Below are 16,475 nucleotides of genomic sequence, written 5' to 3'. Positions count from 1 at the left end.
GGGGGCATTGTGCGAACTCAGACACTAAAACCCAGCTCCGGCAGAAATCCGAACATTCTCTTTGCTGCATTGCTGGCATCTGGCCTGGGAGACAAGTGAGGGTCTGTCCTTCCAGCCTTACCCACAGTATCTATGGCTTCAAGGAGATTTTTCCACAAGTGAAACTGTGGCATTTGAGCCTTTCTTCCCCAGTGACTCCTAATTCTTCCCCAACACTAGCTCTCTATTAACTCTCTGATTCTTGATATAGTATCCAAGTAGACAAACTCCTTTACAAAAAGGGCTATCAGGGGTAAATGCACTAGCACAAACAAGGGTTGTACCCCATAGGATACCACCAACATTTATTCACCTCCCAAAATAATTTACCAGCTTAGTAGTAAGGTGGGCTTAAAAAGTAAGGTGGGCTTAAAAAGTAAGGTGGGCTTAATATAACTCCTAAATTTATTTGGCTTCAGACAGTGTTAAAATGCCTGGTTATATGGGCTCCTTAAGAGACCAAACCTCGATTTGTCTGGCTACAATGCAAGTCATTCACTGAGGGATTAAAGACACACAAAGGTGCTCAACTTTCTGGAAGCTGTGGTGAAAAAAGGCAAAGAGACATGTCGGCTGGAACAAAACATCCTCCTAAATGAGTGTGATATACCCTAAAACTGAACAGTAAAAATGCCAAGATCACCCTTTCAGAACACTTAAAAAGGAAAAAGAGGAGAGGGCGATTTCTTGGGCTTCCTGATTTCCAGTCTCTCATTCCTTCTCATTCTGCTCCAGAAGGCAAATCAATTTCATTTTTAGCTTCTGACCTAAACTAAGTAGGTTGCTACTCCCATGCATTCTTTCTCCCTCAGAGGCCTACTAGGCACTCTATTCTACTATTCTCGCTTAGAGAATACTAGAAATAGTGGCAAAACACCAGCAAGATCAATTCTAACACAGCATATCAGGACTCTTAAGAAAAGTAAGTGGCATTTCCAATATTACTATAATTACTACTCCAGTAATGTTTCATGGCACAAGCTGAGCAACCAAGCCTTGCTCCACTGAATAGCATAGAAACTTTCTTTTTTTGGTGGCTTGAGAGCTTCGTAATTGAAGCAGGCAATTTTGACCCAGCAGTTCTTAGAAAACAAACCCACAATATTTCTTGCTTTGCTATTGGGAATTTCAGAGCATCTATTGTGAATATACCCTAAAATCTGTTCTTCAGAACAGAATAAACTCAAATAATCAGCTTCTCAGTCCATAGCCCAAGATAGCCAGGCCAGCTTAGGGGACAGCTATGTTGCAAACCTGCCCTTTTCTGCCAGTGCTGGTGGCCCATTCTCAAGAGTTTCCTCAGGCTGCAGCCAGAAACCTGATGGGATCTTCTGCTCAGGAGGGAACCAGAAGCATCCCTTTCCCACCTGCTGTCTTGCAGGTTGGAGGGAGCTGACCAGGGCTGATTGATTCACACCAGCAACATCATTATAGAGACACTTTGGTTTAAATAATGTGACCTTGCTTTGCATTTTCCCTTAGCTGTTTTCTTTACTCATTCCTTGTTGGTTTATAATCCTTTAGACAAAATAAGATAAACTGAGCTTTTATATTATATATGGAACTAGAAAGACACACTATATATAAATTGCTTACCTAACTGAGAATCCGAGGACACATTTACTCAAATTCTCTTTATATACAATTTATTACAGAAACAGACATGAAATTTCTCTTAACAACTATCACTGTACTATTACCTCCTACTAATGAACTAATGTTGTGCAAATGCACCACAAATCAGTAAAAATCTTCATTTCTATGATTTTTTTATTTGCCGAGAGCTTTGATGTTTTTCAACTCCAAAATTATTTCCTTACTTTTAGTAACAGCTATTGCAGTGAACTAAACTGATTATAGATTAAAATATGTGTGTCTACAAAAGTGACTGTATTATCTACCTACAACAATGCAAAGCTAGTTTACACTTTCAACAAACTGTCTTTTAAGGTGCTTAGTCAAAGGTTTCCCTGAAGTGAACTGTCTGACTTTGTATAAAACTGTGCAGGAAAAACAGGTATAACTGTTCTGTTTTATTTAAATAATTTTAGGAGACTAAAACAAGTCAGTACTTAAGAATTCATTATCTACCGAGTCATCATGTAAGTGGTTCAGCCAGCATCCACATGGCCAATGTGGGCAACATCAACCCACATAAGACTCGAGCAGGGCTTTATCCTCCAGCCCAAAATGGGCCCTACGTCTTGTCCTGGCAGTACCTCAGAACTCATCCCCAAGGAGCCTGCAAGTAGGTAGAAGACAAGCTGGGTAAAACAGAACGTAAAAACCTGTAATGAAGACCTATTAAAAGGTAATGTTTATACAAACACTAGGGACCAATTTTATAGTATATGGGAGTAAATTACTTCACTTGTAAGTATCTGCAGGCCTGAGGTGACACTAAGCACTCATATTACTGGATGTAGGGATTACTCACTTTTAAGTAATAGATGCTGGGGGTCGGTGTTGCTTTGAGGAGGGCAGTTTCCCCCGCCCATGTCATGCAGTCGCTCCCTGTTTTGGAACAGGTTACCCTCTTATAAAAACTGGAAAAGCTTGCATTTGTGTTGAAAGCCTACAGCAGTAGTTCCTACATTTTTATGGATCAGATTTTGGCAGGGAGGAAAGCTTTCTCCACTAATAAGTCTCATTTTATATTTCTGAATAGACTGCTTTGCTTTCCCTCCCAAATTAGCGCTGACGATTAGCGGACATTAGAAGAATAAAACTAAACACTTGCAAGGAACCAACGCTGCAATAATTAGTTTTGAAAGCCCAGAAAGCATTCCTTAAAGCAGTTAGAAGTGTGTTTCTGCAAGAGCTTCTGTTCCTCTCTCTAAAACACAGCCAATTCTGTGAGCTACATGTTCTGCCGTGTACTTCTTCCAAGACTAACTTCTCTGACTAGCTGCTTTGTTCAGGTGACAGGTGAACACCAAGAAGGGGAAACAGCCCGCCGTTTGGTGGCATCCCCGCAGTACTTACTCAACAGTATCACTCATTTTTTGTCAGCAGCCACTGGCATGTTTGTAAGAGTTGGCATGGAAATCAGCCAGGATCATTCCCATGGATAACATGGCAAATCAGGCCTCTCACATCACCCAGGAGACAGAGCCACAGCGATGACAGGAAAGGGAACTACTTTAACAAGCACCCCACCAGGCAGCTCTTTTAAGCAGATGAAAAAATGCCAAGTGGAAAGAGGAAATGGTATGTTTCTATCTCTCAGGGCATGGCTAAAGTAGATTTTTGTTAAGACAGAACAAATCCTTCTATCTCAGAATCTGAACAAAGGCAACACAGTCACACATGAAACACCTCCCTCTTACTGTCTTCCCGGGTAGGCATTTCACCTGTTACATATTCAGGAAGAAGGATGTATAACGGTAATTAAGCAACAGACCATTTACACCTGGCACAACAGAAGGGAGAACCAGGTTTTATGTGGTCTGCCTACTAGGCTAGGCTGCCTGTTAAATTTCAAGATAAAGTCTTATTCCACCCCCCACCCCAGGTAATTCTTCCAAAGAACCCCCAGTTCTTGGCTGTCATACAGCTGTTTCTCCTGCTTGTCTGCTTCTTCATGTTATACTGTGCCTCACAACAGGGTATCATATACAGCTCATTTTATATTCAGAATGACTGTTTCTTTGAAGAAAAAAAAAATTGAAAATAGCTCAAAATTATATTCTAGATTTCTTTAACCATCTGTATTGCTTTGCATCTGCATGTTTCACAGAAAATCCTACTGAAGCCCCAGGCACACAGATGTAAAAAGCCAGCATGACACATGCATGATCAAACTTAACACAAGTACGTCTTCCATTAAAAGCTAACTTATTGCTCTTCATAAACTCAGAGTATGACAGAACCCCGGAAAAAAAAAGGTCAAAACAAACAGTAGGAGTGCTGTTACACATTCTCCAGAGCACTAAGAAGCCTTAAGACTTCAGGGGGCAGCGAGACCCCACTTTCTGTGCCGTTTTAATTACAGTTTTCTACAGACCAGCAGCAAGGTAAGCATAGCCCGCCAGGACTGCAGCTGGGGTGTTAATCTCTCGGCCCAAGCCATGAGTGTTATCAGTTTGCTTCTACTGCTCAGTTTAAGCGCTTCTCCTGTTCCCTGGCTGAACAATACAGCAGAGCTCTGCTCCCTTCCCAGCGACCGTTGACTTGCCTTGAAATTAAGCGCGAACATCTGCAAACTCTTAGGCTGGACTTTATTTCCCGAGAACGGAGTACGGGGAGCGCGGTGCCGCCTACCTTAGACACCCAGCTGAACAATGGTGACATCCTACGAGCTCCGGCTCGGCGGCCGGCCGCGATCCCCGCCTCTGGCGGCTCCCCTCTGACTCTCCCCGCTGCCTCCCGGCTGCCGCCTCACTCGCTGGGACAGGAGCCAGCCCGAAACTTTCTCTGCTGCCGCCGACTCCGGGCGCCGGGCTCCAGCCGGCAGGGCCGTGAGCTGGCGGGCCCGGGAGAGTCCCCGCGGCGGAGCCGACTGCTGCTGCGGGGCAGGAAGGGAAGCGAAGGGAAAGGAAAGGAAGGGAAGGGCCAGGCGGGGGGCCGGGACCGCGTCCCGCCTCCGCCGCGCTCCGCCTCCGCCGCGGCGCCCCGGGCTACGGCCGCCGGTCCCCGGGAAGGAGGGAAGGGAGCGGGCTCCCCCCCGCAAAACCCCCGAGAGCGCAAGCAACCGCCTGCTACCTCATCGCGATGTCTTTCTATGAAATTCGGCGCGAACGACAGCATTCGCGACTGTTAAAAATCTCACGCGGTTCACATAACTTTCTGGGAATACGCTGGCAGTGAAGTCTGACTTAACACCAGCATCAAAACTCATCTGTTGGAAATCACTGCAAAACGTTACGCTTCCAGTCAGGGTCGCCAATCATGTTAGCTAGCGGCATCTGACATCACGCACTAGCAGCTCTGCTTCCAGAAATAAGCTGCCGAAGAAGAGAGCTATAAAACCAGCCCAGCAGAAGTCAATAGTACATACATTCCTCGCAGGTCAAGGGAAGTTACCTGCCACCCAGACAGGAAAGGTGGTCAGCCCTGTTGTTGCTCTGGCTGGACTGCCTGTGAACACACCCCCTGCTTATTAGAGTAGGGCTGCCTGAAAACAACTCATTTTCCTCCATTTGGAGGAAGGGCATAGAAATACGAAAAAAAAAAAAGATCTGGATTTCACAGGAAATAATCCACTGGGCCCCACGTAACAAAAAGCCCTTTATTTTCCATCACCTCACAGAAACAAAATGCAGAACTAGATTTGCAAAATCGTAACAGGAAAGCACAGTGGTCTGTTCTGCACTTGTGCCCAATAAAATTCAACTGCTCAAAATTAGACGTTGAAGTGCCAAATTCACCTCTTTGCTTTGCGGAAAGAGCAAAGGACAGTCACCTGGTGGAAGTATCCTGCATGTCCTTTGCTTAGGGCAAATGGAATAACCTCCGGGTTTACAGCTGACACTGTTCCACTTAAATCTAAGGTATTAGAGGACCACAGAAGCAAGAGTGACACAAATGCACAGGGGCTGGGGAGCAGCAGAGCCAACCTCACAGCTCAGTGAGACATAAAAGGAGCAGTTTCAGCTCCTGCCCCAGACTGCATAATCCTGCAACTGAGAGGTGTAACACCTACTCATGCTGCACTAGTGAGTGCTGTAGCACTAACTGTGTCTAATGAGCCACAGGTGGGCTGAGAGGGCAGCACAAAACAGTTCCCAGGTCATTCCTGCAGCAAACAGTCCTAAGCATGACAATTCCATCCACTTCCTCTGAAGGAATAGAGAATCACAAAAGAACAAACCAGAATGCTAATGCAGAACAGTAACACCTACCCAGAAAAGGTGCCACAAAACAAAGGACTGCATCTGTGAAGAGTGGTATCTCCATCATGGCAAATAAAGTGGTGATAGGCTGAGAATGGAGGTATCCAGCTGCAGTAGATGCACGAGCCAGTGCATGGCAGTGCATTCCCATGCCCTGGCTCTGCAGCCCAGCTGAGCTGATGCTGATAGGACTGGGGAAATCTGTTGCCACTGGATGTTAGCACTCTCTAGAGAAACAGGTTTTAATCTGTATATGTATATGTACAGTTTTTAATCTAGAGAAACAATTTTAATCTGTAAACTTAAGTCTTGACCAGTTTCACTGGCTTGCTCAAAGACACACAGTTAATCAGAAGAAATCTGATGCAGGAATTTGAAATCCTCTTCCTGAGCTACATTTGCCAAGGAGCCACAAAATACTAACCAATATGAGCTAATAAATCAGCATGCAAGTTACTCACAGTGACCTTCTCATGGTTGGAGAGCCCAAAGGTCCTGCCTAGACCTATTTTTAATCAACTGACAATCTACGCTATAGTTTCTTGAACTAAAACCATAACAAATACATTTGACATTTTCATAAAGGAGAATAGAGTTCCATTTTCTAATACTTCTACGGGTTAAAGTAGAGGTGATTCACAAGCCAACAGCTCATTCTGTGAGTACAATAATGGCCATGGGCAGTTTGATTGCACAGATATTCTTAGCCATAAGCCCAATTAATGACTAAATATGATCAACACTTATTCTGATGGCGGTCTCTAAAGGTTTCTTAGCATGATGGAAGGAGAAATTTTGACTGCTGCTATTGTTCATGATATATAGAGCACACACATGAATAAGTGACATCTGTTCTCAGGGCTTTAAGTGAGATACCTTCCAAGAACACTAGAAGTATTACCATCTGAAGTACAGAACTGGGTCTGCTTTTATGTCATAGAGCAACTGAGAGCAGGAGCAAGGCAGAATGTTCCTCATTATATGCTGCTTACAGCTGTACAGTATATTCACCATTTGGTGGTAGAATTAGAGTTGCATTTCTCTGAGTATGAACAATATTATTTCTAAATAATTATTTCTTCCCCTTTGAGGAGATCTTGCCTGCTTGGGAGTTTTTCCAGCTCCCCCTTCTTGACTGGCACCCTTCCACAGTTTTAAACTAACAGTACACGCATCTCCTCTGAGTCCACATTAAACTCTGATGTTAGTCAGAAGATCTGGCTTCTCATCCTGGTTGCAACCGGCTCCAAGAGTGTCAGAGTGACCCCAATCACCTCATACTACTTAGTTTCTATTGTGTGCAATTGTTATTATAGTGTTGTGTGATTTTAAATGCACTCTGAAACCCACATGCTTCTATAAAACTAGGAGGAAGAGTGTTGTTGTGGTGAAAACAATGAATTAGGAGATAGAGTAACAGTGAATGTATTCCAGTTTCTGCTAACATGATTTTCAGGCATGCTACATCACTGCTCTCTCTGCTTTAGTTTATCTGTTAAATGAGATGATATCTGCCAACCTTGAAGGCAGAAGGAGTGGGCACATTTGGCATTAGGAAATAGCTAGCACCTAGGCTTAAATGTTCAGACATAAAAACTTTTGGTAACACATGAAATTCTTCAGTGTAAATGAAGAGGTCACTCACTTTCCAAAAAAGATAGATTTAGTAATGCAGTAGGAACAATAAGTGCATTCATTTTTCAGGGTGTTCAACTTTCTAAAAACAGAACCTCTTTATTTCTCTATTTTAAGTTTGGCTTGTGCAAATAACTGTCTCTCCAAAAATACTATATATCCATTTTAGGTAAATGGAAAAATTCAGGGCCAGGGAATAACATCTGTATTTCATAAACAGTAAGTAGCACTTGACACCACCTTATCTAAATGTATGATCTTTTAAATAACAAAACAAAATCCTCATTCCTATGAACTGTTCCATGTTATCATGGAAAATATTATCAGGATATTTGTGGCTGTTTTAAAATAGTAGCAATTAAAATACCTCAATGCCACAAATTAGTTACATTGTCAGAAAGATGATCTTTCAGTTTTACAGATATCCTTCAGAAATTTACACATATACAACTACCCCCATTATTTCTTCTCCAAGAAAACTCTCTCCATTAAAAGAAACTGGAGATAAGAGATGTGAGATATGAGGAAATATTAACAAGAAAGGAGGCTGAAGTCAGCCTTTCAACACAAGAGTATTTTCTGACTCATTCTCTGATTTCAGCTTTCTTTAGGTTTAAGGGCTGTTAATATTTTTTAGAGTCTTCACAGTATGTCACCACTGAACAATGTCTCACAAGAAGTTGCATTAAGAGCATAGCCACCTGAGAACTGGCCTCTCCTGTTGATTTTCTGTTAACTTTGGTGGTGGTTTTACAGCACACCCCATTCCCTTTTGAAGCTTTTTTCCTTTGAATTGTACTTAATTATGTTTTGGCAGCTATTCTTTTCATTAATTATCCCCTATGCCCACATTCACTGACCCAAGTTTCATTTATCTCTTTTGTTTCTCTTAACACAAAAAGGCCTTTGTAAATTCAGCTGAAAAAATGCAGTAAAAGAATATGCCTGCCAGTAATTACCAGTATCCATTACCTGGTCTTTGTTTAAAACACCCACAATTTTTATCCTTTATTATTTAGTTGTCACCATTAATTAGGATTTCCTCGAGTTTCCTCTCATCCCTTACCATTTCAAGTAGTAGGCTAGATGGTTTCTATTTTATAGAACCATATTTTACAGAGGAAAAGATAGAAAGAAAGAAACTACTGTGAGAGTACTGTTTGTCATGTGAATTTAAAATGTAATCAGGTTTGGTTCTCAGATACAGCTGTATTAAAAGATACCGAAACAAAGGTGTCTATTTAGGGAAATCTCGGGCTTTTATATGACGCAAGATGCAACAAATTACTCATCTGGATCCACTGAACAAAAAGAATAATGAATTCTCTTTGATTTCATCCTATCCAAAGGCTCAATCAAACCTGACCAGCTAGCTTCTGAAAAGATACTGTGGTGAAGAAGAGTGAGTTTTGATACATCTTTTTTGCCAAATTATAAGCAACTTCCTTTTTTCTCAATACAAAATTAAATAAAAGATTAATCACAAAACCAAACTACCTTACCAAACAAGATCTGCATCAGCTCCCTGATGAGAGAGAACAGCAAGACTTGACAGCTAATCACTGCTTAGTAGTGGCTGTGCCCTTAACACAAAGTGCATAGGTGCCCACCACCCTGGACTGCGCATCTACACTAAGATGAAATACAGCTCTCACCAGAGAAAATGGGATTACTTTCTTGGTGGTTTCCAGATGCTCAGTGGAAACAGAAATGGCAATGTTTTGGGTAACCTTTGTACTGTTAGTGAGTTAAGAGTGCAGACTGAAGTTTTGCCTATCTGCTAACCAGTAGCAAATACGAAAAACCCTAGACACTGGGCCAGTGCCCAGAGATAACATGCTCCCCATGTGGCAGACAGAAGAGAACAATTCCTCACCAGAGCGGTGGGCACCGACTCAGCAGTGGCATCCTTTCTGCACTCTCCTGTAGGTTTTATCTTATATATGATTGTCTTCCAGCCACAAAATCTGTAACTGCTGAAATGCTTTAATTCGAGTGACAATAGCATTTCCTGCTCATGAATGAATAGTAGCATTGGTGATGAGTTATGTCTTCTTCCCTACCAGCAGTACCCATCTTCTCTCCAGCAGAGTGTCAGAACATGAGTGTTACAATGTGCTGAGGCTCATTTGGGATCCTTCGTCTCAGCAAGAAGACTGAGGGAAGAAGGGATCTGTGAAGGGAAAGGTGATCCCACAACATGTAGGAGAGAAGCACAAAAGGCCAACAACCATGTTGCTCAGCAGACAGTGAAGTCCTCCTTCACTGTTCGCAAGTGCCCATTCACAAACATTAAGGTCAACTAATTCAAAATGCTCATCTGGTCTGAAATAATCCTACCGCTTCAAACATTTCCAGAAACACTGATGAGTAAACTTTGGATTGGCAATCTTTATGCTGGATTGAGTATTTTCTGTCCTCCCACACACAGCCAAAAAAACCCCACAAAAACCAAAATAAAAACCTAAAGCTGTCAGGAACTTTGCCATGGTTTCTGACTAATTCTGCTTAAGCATAATTGTGTATCTGCCTTTGACCAAGATCAAATGTGCACTGCTGAATAATTCGATTGTGATCAACTGATCAGATCCCTGTAAATGGGTGAAAAAAACGCACAGCCTGAATCTGCAGATAAGTCCAGGAGACTTGTAAAGAGATCACTTTGATGTGAATAGTTGTATGCAAAAAAAAAAACCCCACAAGGACGGTGTGGCAAATGAGCTACGGAGAAAACTCACCGCACAGTGGGAAACTGCCACGCAGGGACATCAGGAGTTCCACACATTTATAGTGTTGCAATGGGGGGGGGGGGGGGGGGGGGTTGGGCAGCTGTGAAACTGGACCAGGAAGAGTAGAACACAGGCAAACTGGAAAACTAATCTGCAGGAGCAGATTAGAGAGCTCAGATCAAATGGGGATGTTCCCAGTGTTTAGTGACAAAGGTACAAGTTGAATCCTTGAGATCATCAACTAGGTATTGACTGTGGTTGAAATAGTTGGAAACCTCACATTTTTCTCAAGCTGAACTCTCCAGGCTGCTGAGATGGCTCTAGGAGAAAGAGCATCAGCCCTCACAGAGATGAGACACACCTGCACACTCACCCTGACACAACCATAAAATACTAATGATGCAGGAGGGCTCACTTTACAAATCCCTCTGACAATAAGGCATGAAGGATGTGAGAATTAAATTGAAATTAATGTCCCCTGGCACTAGATATATGTCCATGGAAGGACTTCCCACCCTTTTCCTCCAGCTTCCTGTGGATTCTTTGTGGCAAGCACTGAATGATACCAGGAGAAAGGAAAAAGAAACCACAAACCTCTCAAAGTTTAAGAAGTATTTTGTAAAATGCAATTAACTAAAGGTTATAATTAAAGATCTTGAAATGTGTATGGTTAACCCAGGTTACCCAGATGGGAAGACAGACACTTCATTTGAAAATACATCCCATTTCCTTTGTGGAGAAGGACTCTCACAACTCAAAAAAAGTTAAATATTAAGCACTTCTACTTACCATAATGGCTAAGTTATATAGCAAAAAAGGTCTAGAAAGTGCTCAGGAAGACAAGACTATGACCAAAACATGACAACTCTCACTTTACTGGTTAAAAACATAATTATAAAATTTACCAGTTCCCCAGGTGCTATGGGAGAGAGACATTCTATGAATGCCTATTTCCATTACATAGGACTTCATGTTAGTGAAGATGTCCATATTCACTTTATCCTACTAGAACACTCTAGTAATGAATAATATAAATCATGCAATTTTGTGTGCACAATTTTACAGTTATAGCTTAGCTCTTGGTTCACATAACTAACTATAAAATACCCCCACCTAAGCATATTATTTTGTGTAATTCAGTTGCAACAGCAGGAGACTAGGAAACTAGAGTTCTACAGTATTGAGAGCCATGAAAACTAACCAGTCTTCTCAATTCTCCACAATTTATTTAGTAACTTAATAAATCTACTTGTAACAGTATTGATTTCTCATAACTGAATTCAACCACAATCCCCATAGACAGTACACAGATTCTGCTGGACCTTTTGTAGTACAGGATACTCTAAAGAAACATCCATTTCAGTACACTGAAAAAAACAGTATAAAACTTTGTTAAACTATTCCACGTCCAACCCATAATATTCTTGGGTTTGATGGAAAGAGCTTAATAATAAAAATATCAGTTCAGGTTTATCTCTCAGCATGCAGAGGGTCCATAACTTACCTACAGTCAATGAAGCATTATTGCAATTTACATATGATGAGCACCTGGGTGTAAAAGCCATTCATTTGAGAAGGATCCGATCCTGCCCCCACTAAAATCACACACCAAGTTGCTACTACATCCTTATGCAGCCTAAGCACAGATAACAAAAAGAGGAAACAAATACCAGATGGTCCTGTTCTTTTCCAGAATCAAGCTGAAGAAATTTCAATTTCTGTAACGTTGCCTTCATATCACAAGCCACACTGCTCTAGTGCTCTTGGACAAAACCCCAGTGGGAGAACTGCAGCAGCCTGCTGAGCACTACAGCAGCTCCTCACAGCTGATCAACAAGTGCCCTCAACAACTCACCCAGCCCTTGCTCCACACAGTTTCCCATCACCATTTGGTTACAAGCTTCACCACAGTCCTTCCCTAGATATTTCCTGTGTAATATGGAATTGAGAATACCACTGGAACCCACTAAAATAATAGTATAGTAATTTGTATGGTGCATAAAAATCTACCTTTTTATTGAATTATCTGTGATTTTTATTTCACCGTGTTGTGCTGTAGATTATATTCTTTCCCAGCTGTCTTGAAAGTGGAAAGTTTTATCAGCAATGTTCCCTTGCACATGCTTTTAACTTACTGTTTCTTATCTCTCCCCTTCCTACTTTCCTCTCAAGGCTTATTAACCCATCTAGTGTTCCTTTGGCAATGATGTGGATTCTTGTGCTCTTGTGATTGATTTTATATATTTTCGTCTAAGTCATACTATCTTTCAGTTACAGCAAAAGCCACAAAATGGCAATAAACCATCTTTAAAACACGAGATTCAAGTACTGTCTCTTATTGATCTGGAAAAAACACCTTCCCCACCATTCAGTTAGGTTTTCTATTCAGAAATTTGCAGCTCCTGGTTTCATTACAATGTTCCACGTTCAGTTATTGTAAGCCAACACTGTTCTAACTCCTAAAAACATGCTGGAAAACACTTGTGAAATACAAGATACAATACAGAGACTTTCAAAATACAGTAACAGGACTTGTCCTTATGGCTTTTTTGTGGTTTTGATAAAGCTGCATCACTTCAAAGGTCTCAGAACGTATTACTGTAAGACATCACTGCACATTCTGGCCACATGTGCTGACTGTGCTTCCACTCCCCTGCCACAACAATGGAAGCCTCCATATGCTGAGTCAGCTATCCCACAACCCACGCAGACTGAAAGCATTCCCTCACTACATGGGTTTTTAACCATGTTTTATCACTGAGAATGTCAGACAGCTATGTCATCTCATGTAAGACTCCTGGAGTAGGTGAAATTTAGGAAATGTGTACATATTTTCAGGAATAAAGCCCTTTCCTCCTTCCTCGGTATTCCCAGTATCAATAGGGAATTCTAGCATTCCAGAAGAAACCTGCACACAGCTGGAAGGATGGTCTGGACAGCAGAGCTCTTCACTGAAGCAGTAAGTTCAGATATCTCTGCAACTTGTGAGTCTGAGGTCACATATTTGAATGTGTTCACAGGCACAAAGACCCAAATGAATAAGTGAACCTCAGAAGTTAGCTGAGCAGGGTCTTTTACCCCATGACGTAAGAAATTCCAGGTCTCCTGTTGATTTCAATCATAATTTAAGAGTGGCATGTAGGCCAGCTTTAATTTGTTTTCCCAGTTGTTTCTAAGATGCAAATAGATCCATAATGTCATCCTCATGCACATGTTTTTATTTCACTCACAACCCAGCTGGGACTGAGCTCCAGTTAAGACTAAGGCCTGCAAGTCTAATTCACCTGATGTCTCAAGCTGGCATCAGGGCTTCCAGAACAGACTGACATGCCTGTGCATATGTGTGTGTGCAAAAGTCAGGTCACTGAGGGTTACCCAGGCAAGGAAAATTTGTCACATACACAGTTTTTATATGGCTTGTTGGAAGTGCACAGTCTCAACTTGTGTGAAAGGATTTATTCCAGGACCTTGACGGTTTGAATTAACAAGAAATGTATCTATATCTCAGAAACCTATGTTTTGTTTGTTTGAGGTTCCTGGGAACTTTTCTGACTTTTCCAGTCTGTGCTTGCTTAAGGACATTCTATTAAAACACAAAAACTGAAATAAGAAGGGGCAAGGAAAAGGAAGGAAAAAAGAATTAATTTTAAAGAAACACTTGAAGCATGCCTTCTGCAATACACAACTGGCCTGCAGAATGCCCATTGAAAACCTCCTCCCAGTAGAAAGAAAGCCTGAACATGAGCAATGCATGCACTCTGAGGTTTATTGTTCCCTGGATGGATCTAGTTCATTAAGGAGTTAATAACATACATCTAAAGAATATTCTGAAGTTTCTAGAAGGTCAGCTTTGGTCCTTATCCAGCTACAAGCACATTATATCAAAGTCAGAACATGACTGAGAGCTGATGTTTTCATATCTATCAGATATTCTGCTGAGGGCAACTGAGACATCCCAGAACATTAGCTGATGCCAAATACTAACCCCAGTTCAGCATGTGTCTTGTTTTGTGAATTTCATACCTAAGAATAAACTCCAGGAATACTAATATTTCAGTTCTAGAGACAGCATCTTTAGTTACTGTTGGTTCTTGTACTAGCTTGCGCCATAGTAAAATATCAACTCATTACCATACTTTTACAGGCATTTAGTGCCCAAACAAAACAAACCCAACAACAAACCCCCCAAAAACAAACAAACAAACAAACCACACCAAAACCACAAGGAGAACCCAAGAATTTCATAAGGACAATTTTTTGGGGGAGAAAAAAACTCCAAAACAAACAAACACAGCCCCCCAAAAAAACAAAAACACACAAACCACACCAAATCAAACAAAAACAAAACCAAAAAAAAAAAACAAAACCAAACAAACCTGACTTAAAATGGGAATGACAGTACTGAAATTCTTATCTAAAGCCCACCAGGGTCTTTTAATTAATTTCAACCAGTCTTAGATTAAGCCTTCAGCATCTCTAAGATAAGGTGAGGAGGTCTGCTGCTGGAAGCAACAGGAGGAGAGGTGAAAACTGCTACAGCCATCGGAGCAGCTTACATTTGCTCTGGACAGCCACTAAGTGGCACTTAAACACCTCATCTTAAACCACGGTGAATCTGCAAACCTGTGTGGAGGGAGCGGAGGGAAGGGAGGGGGTGCGTGTAAAAAGGAGTTATGCGCTCTGGAGACTAATCCCTTTTAAGAACAGTGAAGTTCACTTCCTGCAATTAGAGAAACTTTCAAAGGGCCTGACTATGTATGAAAATTCTGTACAATGCTTTGCGGGAGCAGAGCTCCGCAGAAGCAGCTGCTTTGCCTCCTAAATCCCACTCCTGCTTTGGGAATCCAAGTGCCTCGTTAAAGCAGATCATTAGCTTCTGTTGTGCCATTTGAAATATGCACTTAAACCATGAAAATGAAAGTGTCTCATCGCCACTGGACTGCAGGTGAAGCTAAGGCAGCCTAGTATCTGCTAGCAATGCCTCTGAAATCAGTTTCAATTAGAGATCTCTGCAGGGACCAAATGCTACTTGTACCTGCAGATGCACATCAGGGGTTTCAGTAGTCATCAGAGAATAAAAAGTGATGGAGTTTTGCTCTTCCTAAGACATCAGTACATTATTGCTTCCTAGACATATGTTATACTTCCATTTGTTTTTTTAATCAAAGAAAGAAACCTAATTTTCCTAATAGTGGTGTTAATCATCCTCAATATGTTAATGCATTATAGTTATCATTTTTCTTTTTATCAGGTTTTAAAAATCCTTTTGCTTCATTAAAAATCTTTTTAAATAATTACAGAAATTGGAAACCATTTTTTCTTATATGAAGTTCATTGGAAACTGTCACTGGAAAAAACCTTAAGATAAACCCAAGAAGAATAATATATTAGGTATTTTAGGTGCTAGGCAGGCAAGTATCTACAAACATGTTCATTGTCATTATTGGAAGTATTTCTGTTGTCTTCAATCAAACTAGTCTGAACTTTAAAGTGCATACAGGTTTTCAGCATCAAAGACTCAGAAGTAAGACATGAACAATTCGCTTTTTAGACTCTCAAAAAAAATATCGCAGTTTCAGTTAGCCATGGTTTTAGATGTAAAATACATCACCAGGTTTTAGTTGCAAGCTGGTGTTCACCTTTGTCCTGAATGTGGCCTCCATAAATCTCAAATTAAGAGTTATGAATTTTATCTTTTGTTCTCTCTTCCTGTGAAAGCTCTTTACATTATTATTTAGAAGCACAGCATACCAGCAACAGAACAACTCGACAAGCCACAGTGGATCATGGTTACTAAGAATGCAATTTTTAAGCACATTCTGCACGTGTGAAACTAGCTTTGTGGGGTTCTTTTAAAGGCTGAAACGAGAAGCTTGCAAATGCAAAGCATTTAATCACTCATGTAGAAGGATCAAATTTAACTGGCAGCAAAGCTGTTTTTATGACCAGCAATAGATCTCAATTACTGTCACTCTGGGAAAAGTGGGGGGAGGGTGGGAAATAAGAAAGTCCACATCAACCAGCAGTTTCATACAAAGGACAAACCAAGTATAAACCAGCATTATCCACTCAATCCTTGTATCGGATCCTTGATTATCAACCTTTAGGGCAGACACACATATCCATTTAAGCCTGTATTTGTCCAGTCACACAAATCATTCTTTAGGCAAATATTTCCCACAGTCCTTACCATCACTTGATGCCCACAGAGAGGGTAAAAAACCCCAGAAATATATAA

At 41.2% G+C, this 16,475-nt stretch overlaps 1 protein-coding gene across 3 annotated transcripts in view; it reads right to left on the bottom strand.

The window, feature by feature from the left end:
* LOC134163697 (TBC1 domain family member 1-like) overlaps positions 1-16,475 on the bottom strand; it is a 60,407-nt gene that overhangs the window by 27,875 nt on the left and 16,057 nt on the right. The window contains exon 1 of one of the 3 annotated variants that reach the window (XM_062618800.1): positions 4,303-4,765. The exons of the other annotated variants lie outside the window; for them this stretch is intronic. Coding sequence (XP_062474784.1) covers positions 4,303-4,332 — 30 coding nt within the window. The 5' untranslated portion in view covers positions 4,333-4,765. Of the gene's footprint in view, positions 1-4,302; positions 4,766-16,475 lie in introns of those variants that run through there. 3 annotated transcript variants of the gene reach the window in all.

Source organism: Pezoporus occidentalis, unplaced genomic scaffold, assembly GCF_034315485.1.
Source record: "Pezoporus occidentalis ecotype Australia unplaced genomic scaffold, CSIRO_AGI_Poc_V1 ctg203, whole genome shotgun sequence".
In the NCBI taxonomy this organism is placed as follows: Eukaryota; Metazoa; Chordata; class Aves; order Psittaciformes; family Psittacidae; genus Pezoporus; species Pezoporus occidentalis.
The sequence above is the reverse complement of the archived record's forward strand: the minus strand, read 5'-3'. Positions and strand labels throughout refer to the sequence as shown.